This window comes from Podarcis liolepis, assembly GCF_965112155.1.
Source record: "Podarcis liolepis genome assembly, chromosome: 5".
NCBI lineage: Eukaryota > Metazoa > Chordata > Lepidosauria > Squamata > Lacertidae > Podarcis > Podarcis liolepis.
In genome coordinates, this window is record NC_139556.1 from 12,395,302 (window position 1) to 12,410,282 (window position 14,981).

The 14,981-nt window shown below is 46.2% G+C and overlaps 1 protein-coding gene across 2 annotated transcripts in view; it reads right to left on the reverse strand.

The window, feature by feature from the left end:
* The window catches only part of WDFY4 (WDFY family member 4), a 218,664-nt gene that overhangs the window by 78,916 nt on the left and 124,767 nt on the right, over nucleotides 1-14,981 (reverse strand). For both annotated transcript variants that reach the window (XM_083505395.1, XM_083505396.1), the window contains 4 exons: nucleotides 8,617-8,694; nucleotides 5,386-5,589; nucleotides 3,583-3,655; nucleotides 1,891-2,042 (listed from right to left, as the gene is read on the reverse strand). In XM_083505395.1, coding sequence (XP_083361521.1) covers nucleotides 1,891-2,042; nucleotides 3,583-3,655; nucleotides 5,386-5,589; nucleotides 8,617-8,694 — 507 coding nt within the window. The remainder of the gene's footprint in view (nucleotides 1-1,890; nucleotides 2,043-3,582; nucleotides 3,656-5,385; nucleotides 5,590-8,616; nucleotides 8,695-14,981) is intronic.

The following is a 14,981-nucleotide window of genomic DNA, read 5'->3' on the forward strand; positions in this document are numbered from 1 at the left end:
TTGCTCATTTCTATATATAGGACGCGGGTGGCACTGTGGGTTAAACCACAGAGCCTAGGACTTGCTGATCAGAAGGTCGGCAGTTCGAATCCCCGCAACGGGGTTGGCTCCCATTGCTTGGTCCCTGCTCCTGCCAACCTAGCAGTTTGAAAGCACGTCAAAGTGCAAGTAGATAAATAGGTACCGCTCTGGTGGGAAGGTAAACGGTGTTTCCGTGTGCTGCTCTGGTTCGCCAGAAGTGGCTTAGTCATGCTGGCCACATGACCTGGAAACTGTACGCCGGCTCCCTTGGCCAATAAAGCGAGATAAGTGCTGCAACCCCAGAGTCGGCCACAACTGGACCTAATGGTCAAGGGTCCCTTTACCTATATATAGGATGCCTACATTCTGCATGGACTGGTTGGATGGCAACATGTGCAAATGGCTTTAGATTCCTATTAGGTCCATAAAATACTATATAGCATATATTCAACACAAAAAAGCAACAATTTGTTGTTGACAAAGGACAGCTGGACGTATAAAGGGCCCCATTACCTTCAGTAGCTATGGGCCTCATCAAACCTAAATCTAGCCCTGCATATGATGTTGCAATCAATAACAGGGCTGGGCAATGTCTGGTATCGAACATCCTGACATTCATGTATCACCAGCTAAACACTGCCATATACTGATATATCACGATGCCTGAAATAAGGATGGCATTAGCTGGATTCATGGTTTTTCCTGAATTGTGATTATTGCATAGCACACACAAATACTCACACACATCATGATTCACGATATATTCCCAGGTCAAAAATTATGAAACTGATATGGACTTCAAACCAGTTTTGGATGATATATCAATATATCACCCAGCCCTAATCAATAACCTAAGTTTTGCAGCGCATTGCCCCACCAGTTTTTTCACCTCAAAAAGTATGCGTGGGTTTTTCCCCCTCCTGGAAGCAGGTTTGTTGTACAAGGACATGAAATTCACTTTGTGCAACCTGAGTTTGCCGGTACAGTGGTGCCCCGCAAGACGAATGCCTCACAAGACGGAAAACCCGCTAGACGAAAGGGTTTTCCGTTTTGGAGGTGCTTTGCAAAACGAATTTCCTATGGGCTTGCTTCGCAAGACGACAATGCCTTGCGAGTTCCTGCGGGGTTTTTTTCCTTTCCCCCCCCCTTTTTCTAAGCCGCTAAGCCGCTTATCAGCTGATCCGATCAGCAGATAAGCCGCTAAAAGCCGCTAATAGCGCTAATAGCGCTAATCCGTCAATGGGCTTGCTTCGCAAGACAAAAAAACTGCTAGACGAAGAGAATCACAGAACGGATTCTTTTCGTCTTGCGAGGCACCACTGTATATAACTGAATAACATCCACAAACTAGCAGCAATCTGAAAACAGCCTGTATCGTGTCATCCCCATCTATCCTTTCAAGTCAAAGGATAGAGTTACCACAAGATAACTGTTTGGTCTACTCTTGAGGCAGAGGGGGACTGAACCCTCTTTGTAGCTAAGATGCTTAGTAGATGCTTTGTCTGCATCAGGGGTCAGCAAACTTTTTCAGCAGGGGGCTGGTCCACTGTCACTCAGACCTTGTAGGGGGCCAGACTATTATTTGGGGGGGTGGGGGGATGAATGAATTCCTATGCCCCACAAATAACCCAGAGATGCATTTTAAATAAAAGGACACATTCTACTCATGTAAAAGCACGCTGTTTCCCGGAATGTCCACGGGCCGGATTGAGAAGGCTGGATCCAGCCCCCGGGCCATGGTCTAGTCTAGGCCTCAACAGGATCTGAGGTGCTTTCTTGTTCCACTTCTCTGCACCAAATTACACCCCACCACCCATTTGGGAACAGTGATGTGCAAAACAAAAGTTCCCCAGAATCAACTGGTGGTACCTTTTCATCCTGTACAAACTCTTGCAGGATGATTTTCCGCTCTGCGCACATTTCCAAAAATTCTTCCGACTGGAAACTTTCATGCAGGGCAGGGAAGAATGTCAACTGCCCACAATCCATCTCTCCTTCTCTTCCATTTAGCTTTTGCTCTCCTGTATCAGTAGGAAAGACAGGATCAATGGCAGTATATTTACAGTAAATAATAAATGGCTAACAAATAGCTGTGTTTGCCTTGTAAACAAGCCCAACAAACTCACTAGCTACCATCGTAGCTTGCATTTCCAAGAGGGCAAATCCCTTCTTCATGGTCAAAATTGGCAGACTAGTATTTTTTCTTAAATGCCCTATACCAAGTGGACATTTGGAGGAAGACTGCATTTCTAGGCTGATGGTCACAGAAAATACCGTATTTTTTGCTCTATAAGACTCACTTTTTCCCTCCTAAAAAGTAAGGGAAAATGTGTGTGCGTCTTATGGAGCGAATGCAGGCTGCGCAGCTATCCCAGAAGCCAGAACAGCAAGAGGGATTGCTGCTTTCACTGCACAGCGATCCCTCTTGCTGTTCTGGCTTCTGGGATTCAGAATATATATTTTTCTTGTTTTCCTCCTCCAAAAACTAGGCGCGTCTTGTGGTCTGGTGCGTCTTATAGAGCGAAAAATACGGTAGTTTCCCTTCCTTTGCAGCTAGCAGAGAAATCAAAGAAGTGGGCGCATGAGAAAGAGAGCGGTCTCTTTCTGCTCCCTAGCCTGCACTATGGTATTGGGCAAATTGCTCTACACAAGGCTGGTATATGTCATGCCTTCTATATCCATAACTGACCTAGACCCTGAAAGCATCATCTGAGCCCCTTCTTCGTGTGCCTCCTCCACAAAAAGTCCAGAGGGTGGCAACACGAGAACGGGCCTTTTCTGCGGTGGTTCCTCTTATGTGGAATGCTTTCCCCAAGGAGACTCGCCTGGAACCTTCATTGCCTATCTTTATTTACGATGTTCAGAATTCCCTCCAACTTTATTTAGCTATAGTTTGAATGCTCAAGTATATAAAGGTAAAGAGTAAAGGGACTCCTGACCATTAGGTCCAGTCATGACCGACTCTGGGGTTGCGGTGCTCATCTCGCTTTATTGGCCGAGGGAGCCGGCGTACAGCTTCCGGGTCAATTGGCCAGCATGACTAAGCCGCTTCCGGCGAACCAGAGCAGCACATGGAAACGCTGTTTACCTTCCCGCTGGAGTGGTACCTATTTATCTACTTGCACTTTGACGTGCTTTTGAACTGCTAGGTTGGCAGGAGCTGGGACCGAGCAACGGGAGCTCACCCCATCGCGGGGATTCGAACCACCGACCTTCTGATCGGCAAGTCCTAGGCTCTGAACCTAATGGTCAGGGGTCCCTTTACATTTACCTTTATTCTACCACAGCTCTCTTGCTTAGCTAGCAAACTGCACCAGGTCCTTCCAATGGCATTTACAAGATCAGGTGTCATCTTGATCAAATAACTCGGACTAAACTTATCATATTAATTTGCTCTTTTTCATGAATTCATTTCATCGTGGCCTGGTATATTGTTGTGAAAGCAATCAGATGTCCAACACAAACAGATGTTTCGGAATCAGATTGGTGCCTGCCTGGCTGCCTGTTCTTTCCATACATTACCAGATTTATCTCATGGAGCCGTCAGCCCTGGAATATTACCTTGGCTTTCCTCTGGGGTTATAGCAAATGTGCTGTCTTGTGGCTGATGAGCCTGGGCAGAGGAATTATGCAACTGAAATGGGGGAAAAACAGGAAGATCAACACACTTCTACATCAAACTAGAACTCTGGTCAGAGTATTCCCTTCCATGAACCGTCCAGAGTGCCCTCCATGATAAAGCAAGGCATGGCATACAGGTGGTCAATCTTTCCTTTTTATTTGTCGACAGCACCTGGTACTTAAAAGCCCATTGCTTCTGAACATGGAGGTTCCATATAATTACTAGCAGCAGCCATTGATGGGGCTTATCGCACATCATCAGGGTTTCCCAAACTTGGGTCTCCAGCTGTTTTTGGACTACAACACCCATCATCCCTAGCTAGCAGGACCCAGTGGTCAGGGATGATGGGGACTGTAGACCAAAAACAGCTGGAGACAGCAGGGAAACCCTGATTTAAGTTTTATAATGAGACCATGTTGGAAGCATGGAAGTCAATGAATGAAAGGAGGAAGGAGGAGGGTGGAGATTGCGGGCATGATATCATTCTCTCCCCAACAAGCCATGGTTGATTGTAATGGCCTGGGATTCAGACTCGGAGGCTGAACCTGAGGAATCCCAGCCTGCACAGGAGTCCCCGCCTCCAGAACCAGCTGAGCCGGGGCTGGGGCTTGACCCTGAAGGGCCCTCACCTGTGCTGGATCCTCAGCTGCAGGCACCAGCTGAGTCTGCTCTGGCCCCTGAGGTGACGGAGGACCCATTGCCTGCAGGTACTCCACTCTCAGCCCCGTCAGGGGAAGCTGAGGTTGCCTCTGGGTCCGGTAACCCTCCAGCCTCTCCTGAGCTGCAGAGGCTCAGGGCAGAGAGGCGGAGGGAACTAAGTTCCCGCAGGAGGAGTGCTCACCTCCAGGCCAGGAGAGGCAAGTCACCTGTGGACCGGGGCCGCCCTATGCCTCGGGGCAGATAAAAGCCAGCCAGCCCCAGTCCCAGGTTGCGGGAGCAACATTGTTGGTAGCCTGTTCCTGCCTGCTCCTCCGCCAGAGTTCCTGACCTCACCTGACTCCCTGCCTTGGAGCCCGCTTCAGCTTTGACGGACAGCCTCCATACCACACCCTCGACCTCGGACTGCACTCAGACCTCCCTCGCCGCACGGTTAACCTTCAGGGCCAGCACATTTATTAAGCTGATACAGAGTCTGCTCTTCTGCGGCAACATCTGCCAGATGGAGGACCCCTGATAAGCCGTCCGAGTTTATTTCAAGGCTTCTGATAATATGCAAGTGAGCCAAAAGAAGTACAGTGGATGCTTGGGTTGTGAACGTGATCACAACGGGTTGTGCTTCTGCGCATGTGCAACTGCCAAAACCCAGAAGTAACCCATTCCGGTACTTCCGGGTGTTGGCAGTCCGCAACCCGAAAAAACACAACCTGAAGCGGATGCAACATGAGGTATGACTGTACAGGCAAACCTCGGATCCCAAACACCCCTGTATTGGAACGTTTTGGCTTCCCAATGCCGAAAACCCAGAAGTAAATGCCAGAAGTTTTCGAACGTTTTTTGGAAGTTGAATGTCCGACGCGACTTCCGCTTGAGTGCAGGAAGCTCCTGCAACCAATTGGAAGCTGTGCTTCGGTTGTCGAAAATTTTGGAAGCCAAACGGGCTTCGGGAATGGATTACATTCGACAACAGGCGTTTGACTGTAGGTGCCAACGTTCTAGAGGAAAGAGCTGCCCCTCATGATTAGTTTTACAAGGCCATTACTGATGGAAGATAATTCCCACTTGTTGCCCCCACAGCATGTCACCTTGTTCCTTGTTGACACAGCTGTATGATAGGTGACTCTGAGCCAAACCCTCTTCCTCATCCGCGAAGGGCCTTCGTATCCATCCAGAATCCACCTTGAAGTAGAAGGGGCTAAGGCTGAAGCCCAAGGTCCTCCTCTCCGAACCAGCTGCTCCTCAAGGTCTGCCCAGGCTTTTGCAGATTTGTTGTACCCACACATTAACCTCTGCGAAGAAAGACTCAAAACACTCAAAACAACTCAGCTTGGTTTTCTTACATTTATTCAGAGATTTCATCGGGCTGCTGAAGTGGGAGACCTTTACCATGGAAACCTAGGCTACGAGAAGCAGAAAGGTTTGTATGCCGTACATATGTAGCCACATAATAATTAATAACAAAAATTTTTCCAGTAGCACCTTAAAGACCAACTAAGTTAGTTCTTGGTATGAGCTTTCGTGTGCATGCACACTTCTTCAGATACACTGAAACAGAAGTTGCCAGATCCTTCTATATAGTGAGAAGGTGGGGAGGGGTATTACTCAGACTATGGCAGACCAACACGGCTACCTATCTGTAACAAAATTTTTATTATTTATACCCCACTCATCTGATTGGCTTGCCTCGGCCACTCTGAGCAGATTCCAACACATATAAAAGCATAACAAAACATCAAACATTAAAAACTTCCCGATAAAGGGCTGCCTTCAGGTTTCTTCTAAAAGTTATGTACAGTGGTACCTCGGGTTAAGAACTTAATTTGTTCTGAAGGTCCATTCTTAACCTGAAACTGTTCTTAACCCGGGGTACCACTTTAGCTAATGGGGCTGCCACGCTGCCGGAGCCCGATTTCTGTTCTCATCCTTAACCCGAGGTACTATTCTGGGTTAGTGGAGTCTGTAACCTGAAGTGTCTGCAACCCGAGGTACCACTGTAGTTCTTTCTCTCCTTGACATTTAATGGGGGGGGGGTGTTTCACAGGGCAGGGGCCACTACCGAGAAGGCCCTCTGCCTGGTTCCCTGTAGCTTCGCTTCTTACAGCGAGGAAACTGCCAGAAGGCCATAGGTTTCCGGGCTGAACGATGGGGGTAAAGATGTTCCTTCAGGTACACTGGGAGAGCACCTCCCTATCTCAGATTTCTCTCCTACACTTTATGTCCTCCCAAATATGGAACTGGTGCAGTTTCCCTGCACTATACAGGAATGTTTCAGGAGGTAGAAAACAGGACCCCTTCCCCACTATTAAGATTTCCCTGCCCCTTGCTCCAGAAGTTAGGTTCAGGTTTGAGGTTGCAGCCCTGAGACCTCCAGTGGTACAAGAAGCTGCCTTAGATAAGGTCACACAATTTGTCCGTCAGTCTGCTTGGACTTTCAGCAGTTTTCCAGGCTCAAGCAACTTAAAAAAAAACAACCCTTTTTGTAACAACCATTTACATTTCATTGAGAGTTTTTGTATTAAATTGTTTTGCCGCACCACTATCATCTTCAGTTTATTGCAAGCAATCAAATACAGTGGTGCCCCGCAAGACGGATGCCTCACAAGATGGAAAACTCGCTAGACGAAAGAGTTTTCCATTTTGGAGGTGCTTCACAAAACAAATCTCCTATGGGCTTGCTTCGCAAGACGAAAATGTCTTGCGAGTTCCTGTGGTTTTTCCCCCCTTTCCCCCCTTTTTCTAAGCCGCTAAGCTGCTTATCAGCTGATCCGATAAGCCGATAAGCCGCTAAAAGCCGCTAATAGCGCTAATCCGCTAATCCGTCAATGGGCTTGCTTCGCAAGACGAAAAAACCGCTAGACGAAGAGAATCACAGAACAGATTCTTTTCGTCTTGCGAGGCACCACTGTAATTACAATCAACAGAGGAAAACCCAGTAATTCTATATATATATATATATTTAAAAAATCAAATATGCATGCATATGGTGTTTTTCTAGTAAATGTATTAAATGAAAAAGGAGTCGTCGATTAATGGCTTGTCAGTCACAATTAATGTAGCCATTCCTATCAACTATTATATGTTCCTATGTAGAATATTTCGTTGGAAAAATCACATACTTACTGCACTTAAAAGGGGGGAAAAACATTCCTTTCCCACCAAGCAGGGGAGTGTGTGAGCAGTACTTGGTCCAAATTCTAATCTACCCACTGATGCAAATAGAGGTGAGAAAACCAACATAGCTGCCCTTAGCCCATTTTGGGTGTAAAAAAGCACGTACGGTTAGGTCTGTCAAATGAAGCCTGCAAAGGAGTCCTTTTCATTACGCTGTAGTATGAATGCATAAGAAACTGCTTTCCATTTTAATGCCTACCTACCTAAAACACACTTCTCAAACCGGTAGGGAAAATGAAGTGCAGCACCCCTTGAAATTTTGCACTTCCGAGAATGTTTTGATCCAGCTTTTCAACAACAACAACCAAAGTGTTATATATTAGGGGAAGCATGCACAAAAAATGTGCATAGCACTGAAAATGCATTTTAGTGGCAACTGCTAGCAAAAAAACCCATATATAAAAATTTCTGTGCCAATCTTAAAAGAATGTTTGTCATATTTTGTTGCATTGTGCAAAATATGAGCAAGCCAGGGCTGAAGTGATACTACCCTCGCTGGTACCTTTCCCGGGAAAATCAGAGGCTCACTATGTCAGGTTCCTACTGGAAGACCGGACAAATGTTAGAACATTAGCAGTGGCAAAGTTTTTATCGGTGGTTGCAAGAACCAGTGATCCCTATATTCTAAACAAAATGCTTGTTTAAACTGGAGGTAGGCTGTATGAATTGTGTATTGTTTTGTAATGATTTGTTGGGTCTCTGGGCCGTAATAAAGATTGATGATGATGTGATGATGAATAATGTTTGTGGAAATGGGACAAACTGGACTTAAGGATGGTAAAACTCTTTTGTGAACAGCATTGGGGGCAGGGGAGATCACCAAACAGAGAAACGGAGGGAAACTGATCAATTTTTCACCCTTCGCTAATCTGCAGAGATCAGCCCTTGCTTCCGCTTTTTATTCAACTAAACATCAGACCAATGACACCTGCACTTCCGAGTCCATGTTGCTCAGCAGCGCTGCATGGGCTCCCAAAACTCAGTGATGTTCTGCTGCCCTTAATGTTTTGTGTTTAGGTTGCCCAAAAAACTGCAAATGTACCAATGCTATGTTCAAAACACCACAATTCCCTTGCTGGATAGTAGCCCATGTGCCCATGACTAGCCCTGGCTAGGAGCAGAAAAGTGAGGTTGGGGCTTCCTACCTCAGCATGGTCCTTGCACAAAAGCGCATATAGTTCTTGACCATTTCTCCGGTATTCTTCCAGACGCGATACAAAGTCCTGATGAAAGAGTAAGGAGATGTTACAAAGTGGTTTGTGAACGCTCTTCCATATTTGGCTCAGCCCTAAATTGAAATGCACAAACCACAACCTGTGAAAAAACCAAAAGCTTCTGGAACATAGTATACGATGAGTATAACTTTATGAGAATTACAGAAGCTTTTCTACTAGGGATAATGGACACAGGTATAGCAAGAGAAGATCAGAAAATATTCCTCTATGCCACAGGAGCAGCAAGGATCCTAACTGCTAAAAACTGGAAAAAAGAAACTGTGCCAACAAAAAAGGAATGGCAAGACAAACTGTTAGAGTATATTGAACTGGCTAGATTAACAGAGGCAACTAGGGATCACACAAGATAAGAGTTTCAAAAAGCATGGGGGGGAATTCAGAGAATACTTCACAAAACAGTGCCCTAAAATACACACCTGGACTTGTTTTGATTAATATCTGCAGGAGACTTTGTGGATATTTAAGTTATAACTAGAAAAATCTTAATAATTATTCATAAAGGAAATGGCTTATAAGAAGTAAATAAGGAGGCCAGATACAGGATAAAGGAAGTCTTTTATTTGGTTGTTTGTACTTTTGTATGTTATGCTCATTGTATGTTACGTTCACGTTTAGTGAGGGTGGATTTCTTTATTGGGGGGGGGGTTATGTTATGTTGTAAATAAAAATTTAAAAAAAGAAAAGAAATGCACAAACCACAGATTTTAAATCAAAATCTCAGATTTTAAATCAAGGTTGGGGGAGAAGAGAGGAGTGGAGTGAGAGCTATGGAGAGAGCAGGGGGGTAAAAGGTAAAGGTAAAGGGACCCCTCACCATTAGGTCCAGTCGTGACCAACTCTGGGGTTGCGGCGCTCATCTCGCTTTACTGGCCGAGGGAGCCGGCGTACAGCTTCCGGGTCATGTGGCCAGCATGACTAAGCCGCTTCTGGTGAACCAGAGCAGCGCACGGAAACGCCGTTTACCTTACCTATTTATCTATTTGCACTTTAACGTGCTTTTGAACTGCTAGGTTGGCAGGAGCAGGGACCAAGCAACGGGAGCTCACCCCGTTGCGGGGATTCGAACCACCAACCTTCTGATCGGGGGTAGTAGGGGGGTAGTAAACTTTAATTCTTTTACATAGTGTGTGCGCAAGGTTTTTGTGTCAGCGTCACATGGGTAGGTTCTCTTTCTATTCATTTACTAATTTTCATTGGCAAGGAAAAAATGTTTCTCCTGTCACAAGCAACCTGTCAGTGATAAGTTCACATGGCTGTGTATATAAATGCATGCATTTATTTGCTACACCAATTGCTTGGCCAATACCCACTTAGACTTACAGATACTGGCTTTGTATGCATCTAATATATACTGTATTTCTCCATGGTAGAAACTTGGAAAAGTAAGAAAGTGTTAAAGTAATCCCTTACTTTAAGAAAGTATCATGGTCATTTCCCACTGGTGTTATGTTAACACTGGGCTTCCTGTGTTAAAGTGACACACATAACCCTCAGAGTAGCAGTTCAAAAGCACATCAAAGTGCACGTAGATAAATAGGTACCACTCTGGCAGGAAGGTAAACGGCGTTTCCATGCGCTGCTCTGGTTTCGCCAGAATCAGCTTAGTCATGCTCGCCACATGACCCGGAAAAACTGTCTGTGGACAAACGCCAGCTCCTTCGGCCTGTGAAGTGAGATGAGTGCTGCAACCCCAGAGTCATTCGCGACTGGACTAAACTGTCAGGGGTCCTTTACCTTTACCTTTTTTTTTTTTTTTTTTAGGAAAGTCATTCCGGGAGGAAATAATGTAATCTTTCTGTGAAAAAACATTACGACCCAGTATATTTGTATAAAATTAATTTTACTTTTAAAATGCTTAAATTGGAAAGAATGTTGAGGTTTGATCTTGTCAAAAAGATAGATGGGCAGGCAGGCAGACAGGCAGACATAGATATATATTGCTTTGATTTAAGAAATAAAATAACTTACCCCCACAAAAAATGTAAGAAACCCCTGTAAACCTCTGTAAGCCCCTCCCCTCAAGTTAAAAAGGGGGAATAAGAATCTACCACCAGCCCCACAGTAAACCCCCCCTTCTCCCTGTTCACCTGAATGTCCCCCTTAAAAAGATAAAAGGGGCAGCCCTATATTACTCTAGTTTTACTAAAATATTCCATGTTATTACATCCTTTTTATGTTTTATCATATTTCAAATGTGTTGTTCTTTATTGATTTCTGTAATGGCCTCTGGCTAGACAAAGGCTGGTTGATTGAATTTACTGATGCTAAACTACAATGTGCATTCTAAATGCCTGCACGGCCTTTATCGCTGTTTTAAAGTTATTATTGTGAACGGCCGAAATTTTGGCAAGCAGAAAGGTGGCGGGGGGAGGGAAGGTATTAAATATTATAGAGCTGCATACGGTGTCCCTTTTTATTCCACCCCAACTTTCCTAGCTTTGCAAACTTAATTATGACATTGCTTTGTCGCTTTATACAAAAGAAGTCTCAAAGCGGCATAACAGTTTAATAATAATATTTCATAATAGCCTGGTAAATACAGAGGCAAAGAGTGCCCATAGTTCTGTCCCCTGTGAAGGCTGGGCCAGCTGAGAGGGGCTCACAAAGCCACTTCCAACCTTGGGAGGAGGTGGTGTTGCAGGCTTCACGCCCCCCAACACGCGCGCAGAGGCTGGCTTCCAGCCCCCGCGTGATCAGGGGAATCCTCGGGCCGTGTCATCCCCTGAGCCAGCCAATCGGCTGGCTCGGGGTGTGTGGCTTGCCTCACTTAAAGTGGACGTGGCCCCGGGATCTCCCTCTTTGGTCCGCGCAGCTGCTGAGGTTTCCCAGCCATCCACCCTTTAAGGTTCCCCTTCTGACCTTGCTATGGACCTCGGTTGGTCGCCGTTAAGGGGCCTGGTAGGAATTTTTTCCACTTGGCAAATTGGCACCGGCCATTTGGTTTTTCGCCTACCTCGTAGCAAATCGCCACAACTCCTTGGTTTTGGCGGTTAGGTATTGGTAGGGGTATTGTTATGTAGATGGGTTGGGGGGTAGGAGCGCCATCACCTGCCCCACATATTGAAGGGTAGTCCGGTAAAGGATTCCAGGGGGCATTGCCTCGTCCAAAGCTATGGAGGTCAGGGCCTAAAGCGCGCCCCCGAGCGGTGACCCCGGGGGAGTCCCTAGTTGATGTGCATCAGCAGGGCTCCCCCTGCTGGTGTTAACCCTTCCCGGTCTTCAAGCAAACAGGCTGAAGCCGGATAGCCTGATAGGACCAATGCCTAAGCCAATACCGCTCTTTACCTGTAACCAATAAAGTTGTGGCCATTTTTAGCCCATTAACCTAAAATAATGGTGTCTCGTGTCTTTACTCCGACTGGTGGGAGGAAGGAACTCGCCACGCAACAGCCCTGCAGTGTAGGCCAAGATTAATACTGGCCTGGGGGGGTCAAAAGTGGAGGTGGGAGGCTAAAAAGTGGGTCACAGGGGAAGCTGGGGAGGGAGCAGATCTGGAGTAGGGGCCATGTTGGTCAAGTGGACGAGCACAGACAGGTGTCCAGCAACAGGGAACCAATTGGGGGGAGCAAGCTCCTTGTTTGGGGGGGTGCTTCCCCCAACCCACCCAGTGCCGCCCATGCCTTTAAGCAACAATTATCTTACGATCAATTAGCAGGAGTCCCGTTGACATCTTTGCAGTGTGGGAAAGGATCCTAAAACAGGGACAGCTTGTATTCAAGGTGCTGGGATAAGTAGATTAAAGACGAATGGCTTCCTTTGGAGTTCTGTAACTCATTTGGGGAACACAAGGTGGAGCCTTTTGTAACCATGGAAGGTTCCCCCATGAATAGCTCAGTCAGCACAGCATGAGACTCTTCATCTCAGAGTGGTGGGTTTGAGCCCCATGCTGGGAAAAGATTCCTGCATTGCAAGCGGTGCTGGGTTTATGTATAAGCTAAACAAGCTATAGCATAGGGCCCCACTCTCTTGGGGACCCCCAAAAAATGTAAAGGGAAAAAAACCTGGATGCACATTTACAAAATATAAGATAAAAAACAAACAAAATAAAACCTACGTACAGCAACAGTGTTTTGTGTTGTGTAGGCTCCTACGGTGTAAGTCATGGGCTCCGCCTGCTAGCCTGCTCCCTAAAATATCACTGGTTTGCTCATTTCTCTATATAGGGTGCCTGCATTCTGCATGTGCAAATGGCTTTAGATACCTATTAGGTCCATAAAATACCATATAGCATATATTCAACACAAAAAACAGCAACAATTGGTTGTTGACAAAGGGCAGCTGGACATATAAAGGGCCCCATTACCTTCAGTAGCTATGGGCCTCTACAGACCTAAATCTGGCCCTGATTGCAAGGGTTTAGAAAAGATGACCCTCGTGGTCCCTCTACAGCAGTGATGGCCAAACTCGGCCCTCCAGCTATTTTGGGACTACAATTCCCACCATCCCTGACCACTGGTCCTGTTAGCTAGGGATGATGGGTGTTGTAGTCCAACTTGGAGGGCCAAGTTTGGCCATGACTGCTCTACAGTTCTATGATTCTGGAAGGTTATGGTTCTCAATCACATGTTGAGCAGGCAGAAGACACCATCTCCTCCCCAAAATGGACAAACTCCATCCTGGTTGACTCTAATTGAGATGAATGGGATCTGTGCATGGTCTGAGCTATGCCCTAGAGTGGCCTTCATCACCCTTGAGTCAGCCAATGTTGTCGGACTACAACTCCCATCATCCCTAGCTAGCAGGAGCAGTGGTCAGGGATGATGGGAGTTGTAGTCCAACAATATCCGGGGACTCACGGTTGAGAAAAGCTGCCCTTTTTATTTTGGCAAGGCTTCCAGCCAACAAGAGATGCTTCATTATACTCAGCCCAGCTTTGATGGCTTGTTAATTAACACCGAGTCATTTCAAGAAAAGAGGAAACTGTGGGAATGCTCAAGGTGGCAGGAGAGGATATATAGTTTATTATTATCCTTCCTAACTTGCATTAGCAAGTTCCTTTACTTAGCAGAGTTTACATTCCCCTTCTCATGCACAGCAGATAACTGGTTGCAGGCTTGTGCGAGCCTCTCACTATTATACAATTCAATCTGTCTCAGATTGAATTGTACGTTCCTGGTAAGTTCCCTTGAATCCCTCTTAAAAAGAATAAAGATGCCACAATCTTATTTAAAGATGATAAAATCAGTTTACTCACATCAGTTCACAGTTGGATTCCTGAAAGCAGACTTAGTTACAAATATGTACATGGGGATCTACCCTGTATGGGGGAATAATCCCAGTGCTTCTGCTAGCTGAGAGCTAGTAGAGCAGTCCTAGCTAATAGCTGATCAAACGTAGAAGGAAGTCCAAAGAGAGAGAGTGCTGCGTGCCTCATCCTTTTGTTACCTGGACAGGTTAGGTCACGCCCACCTTCTATCACATGCAAAGGAAGGATGCTCCAGCCAGGAGGAACAGGAAGTTTCGACTGGCTGAACCAAACATCCCCCCACATGTCTTCTCTAGCATTACAAGGAATGTTGTACTTGACTGCCTCTCATGGATCACATCCCACAGAAACAAGTTTATTCTAGAGCAAGGTTGGTCAAATTGCCTCAGAATGATGGCCAGGCTTTATCATCCAGTAGCCCTTACATGAGGGACGCGGGTGGCGCTGTGGGTTAAACCACAGAGCCTAGGGCTTGCCAATCAGAAGGTCGGCGGTTCAAATCCCCACGACGGGGCGAGATCCCGTTGCTCGGTCCCTACTCCTGCCAACCTAGCAGTTCGAAAGCACGTCAAATTGCAAGTAGATAAATAGGTAATGCTCTGGCGGGAAGGTAAACGGCATTTCCGTGCGCTGTTCTGGTTCGCCATAAGCAGTTTAGTCATGCTGGCCACATGACCCGGAAGCTGTACACCGGCTCCCTCGGCCAATAAAGCGAGATGAGCGCCGCAACCCCAGAGTCGGTCACTACTGGACCTAATGGTCAGGGAGCCCTTTACCTTTACCTAGTCCTTACGTGCCAGTGGCATGGCAATTCTTCACAACAAACTGTCCTGCTTCTGCTTGGTCTGGGCTCTTAAGTTAATGTGCTACAAGATCTATGGGATCCCAGTTGACACTGGCCAGCATCCAGCTCTGTGTTTGCACTTGACCAGCAACTCCTCTCCAGGAAGCAAACTGTAAAGCACTGATGGAAGCCATTAGAGTTTGTTTGCTTGAAGCATCATTAAGCTCATAATCACGATTGCGGCCTCACAAAACTATTACATAACTCATACCCAACTCCCATAAA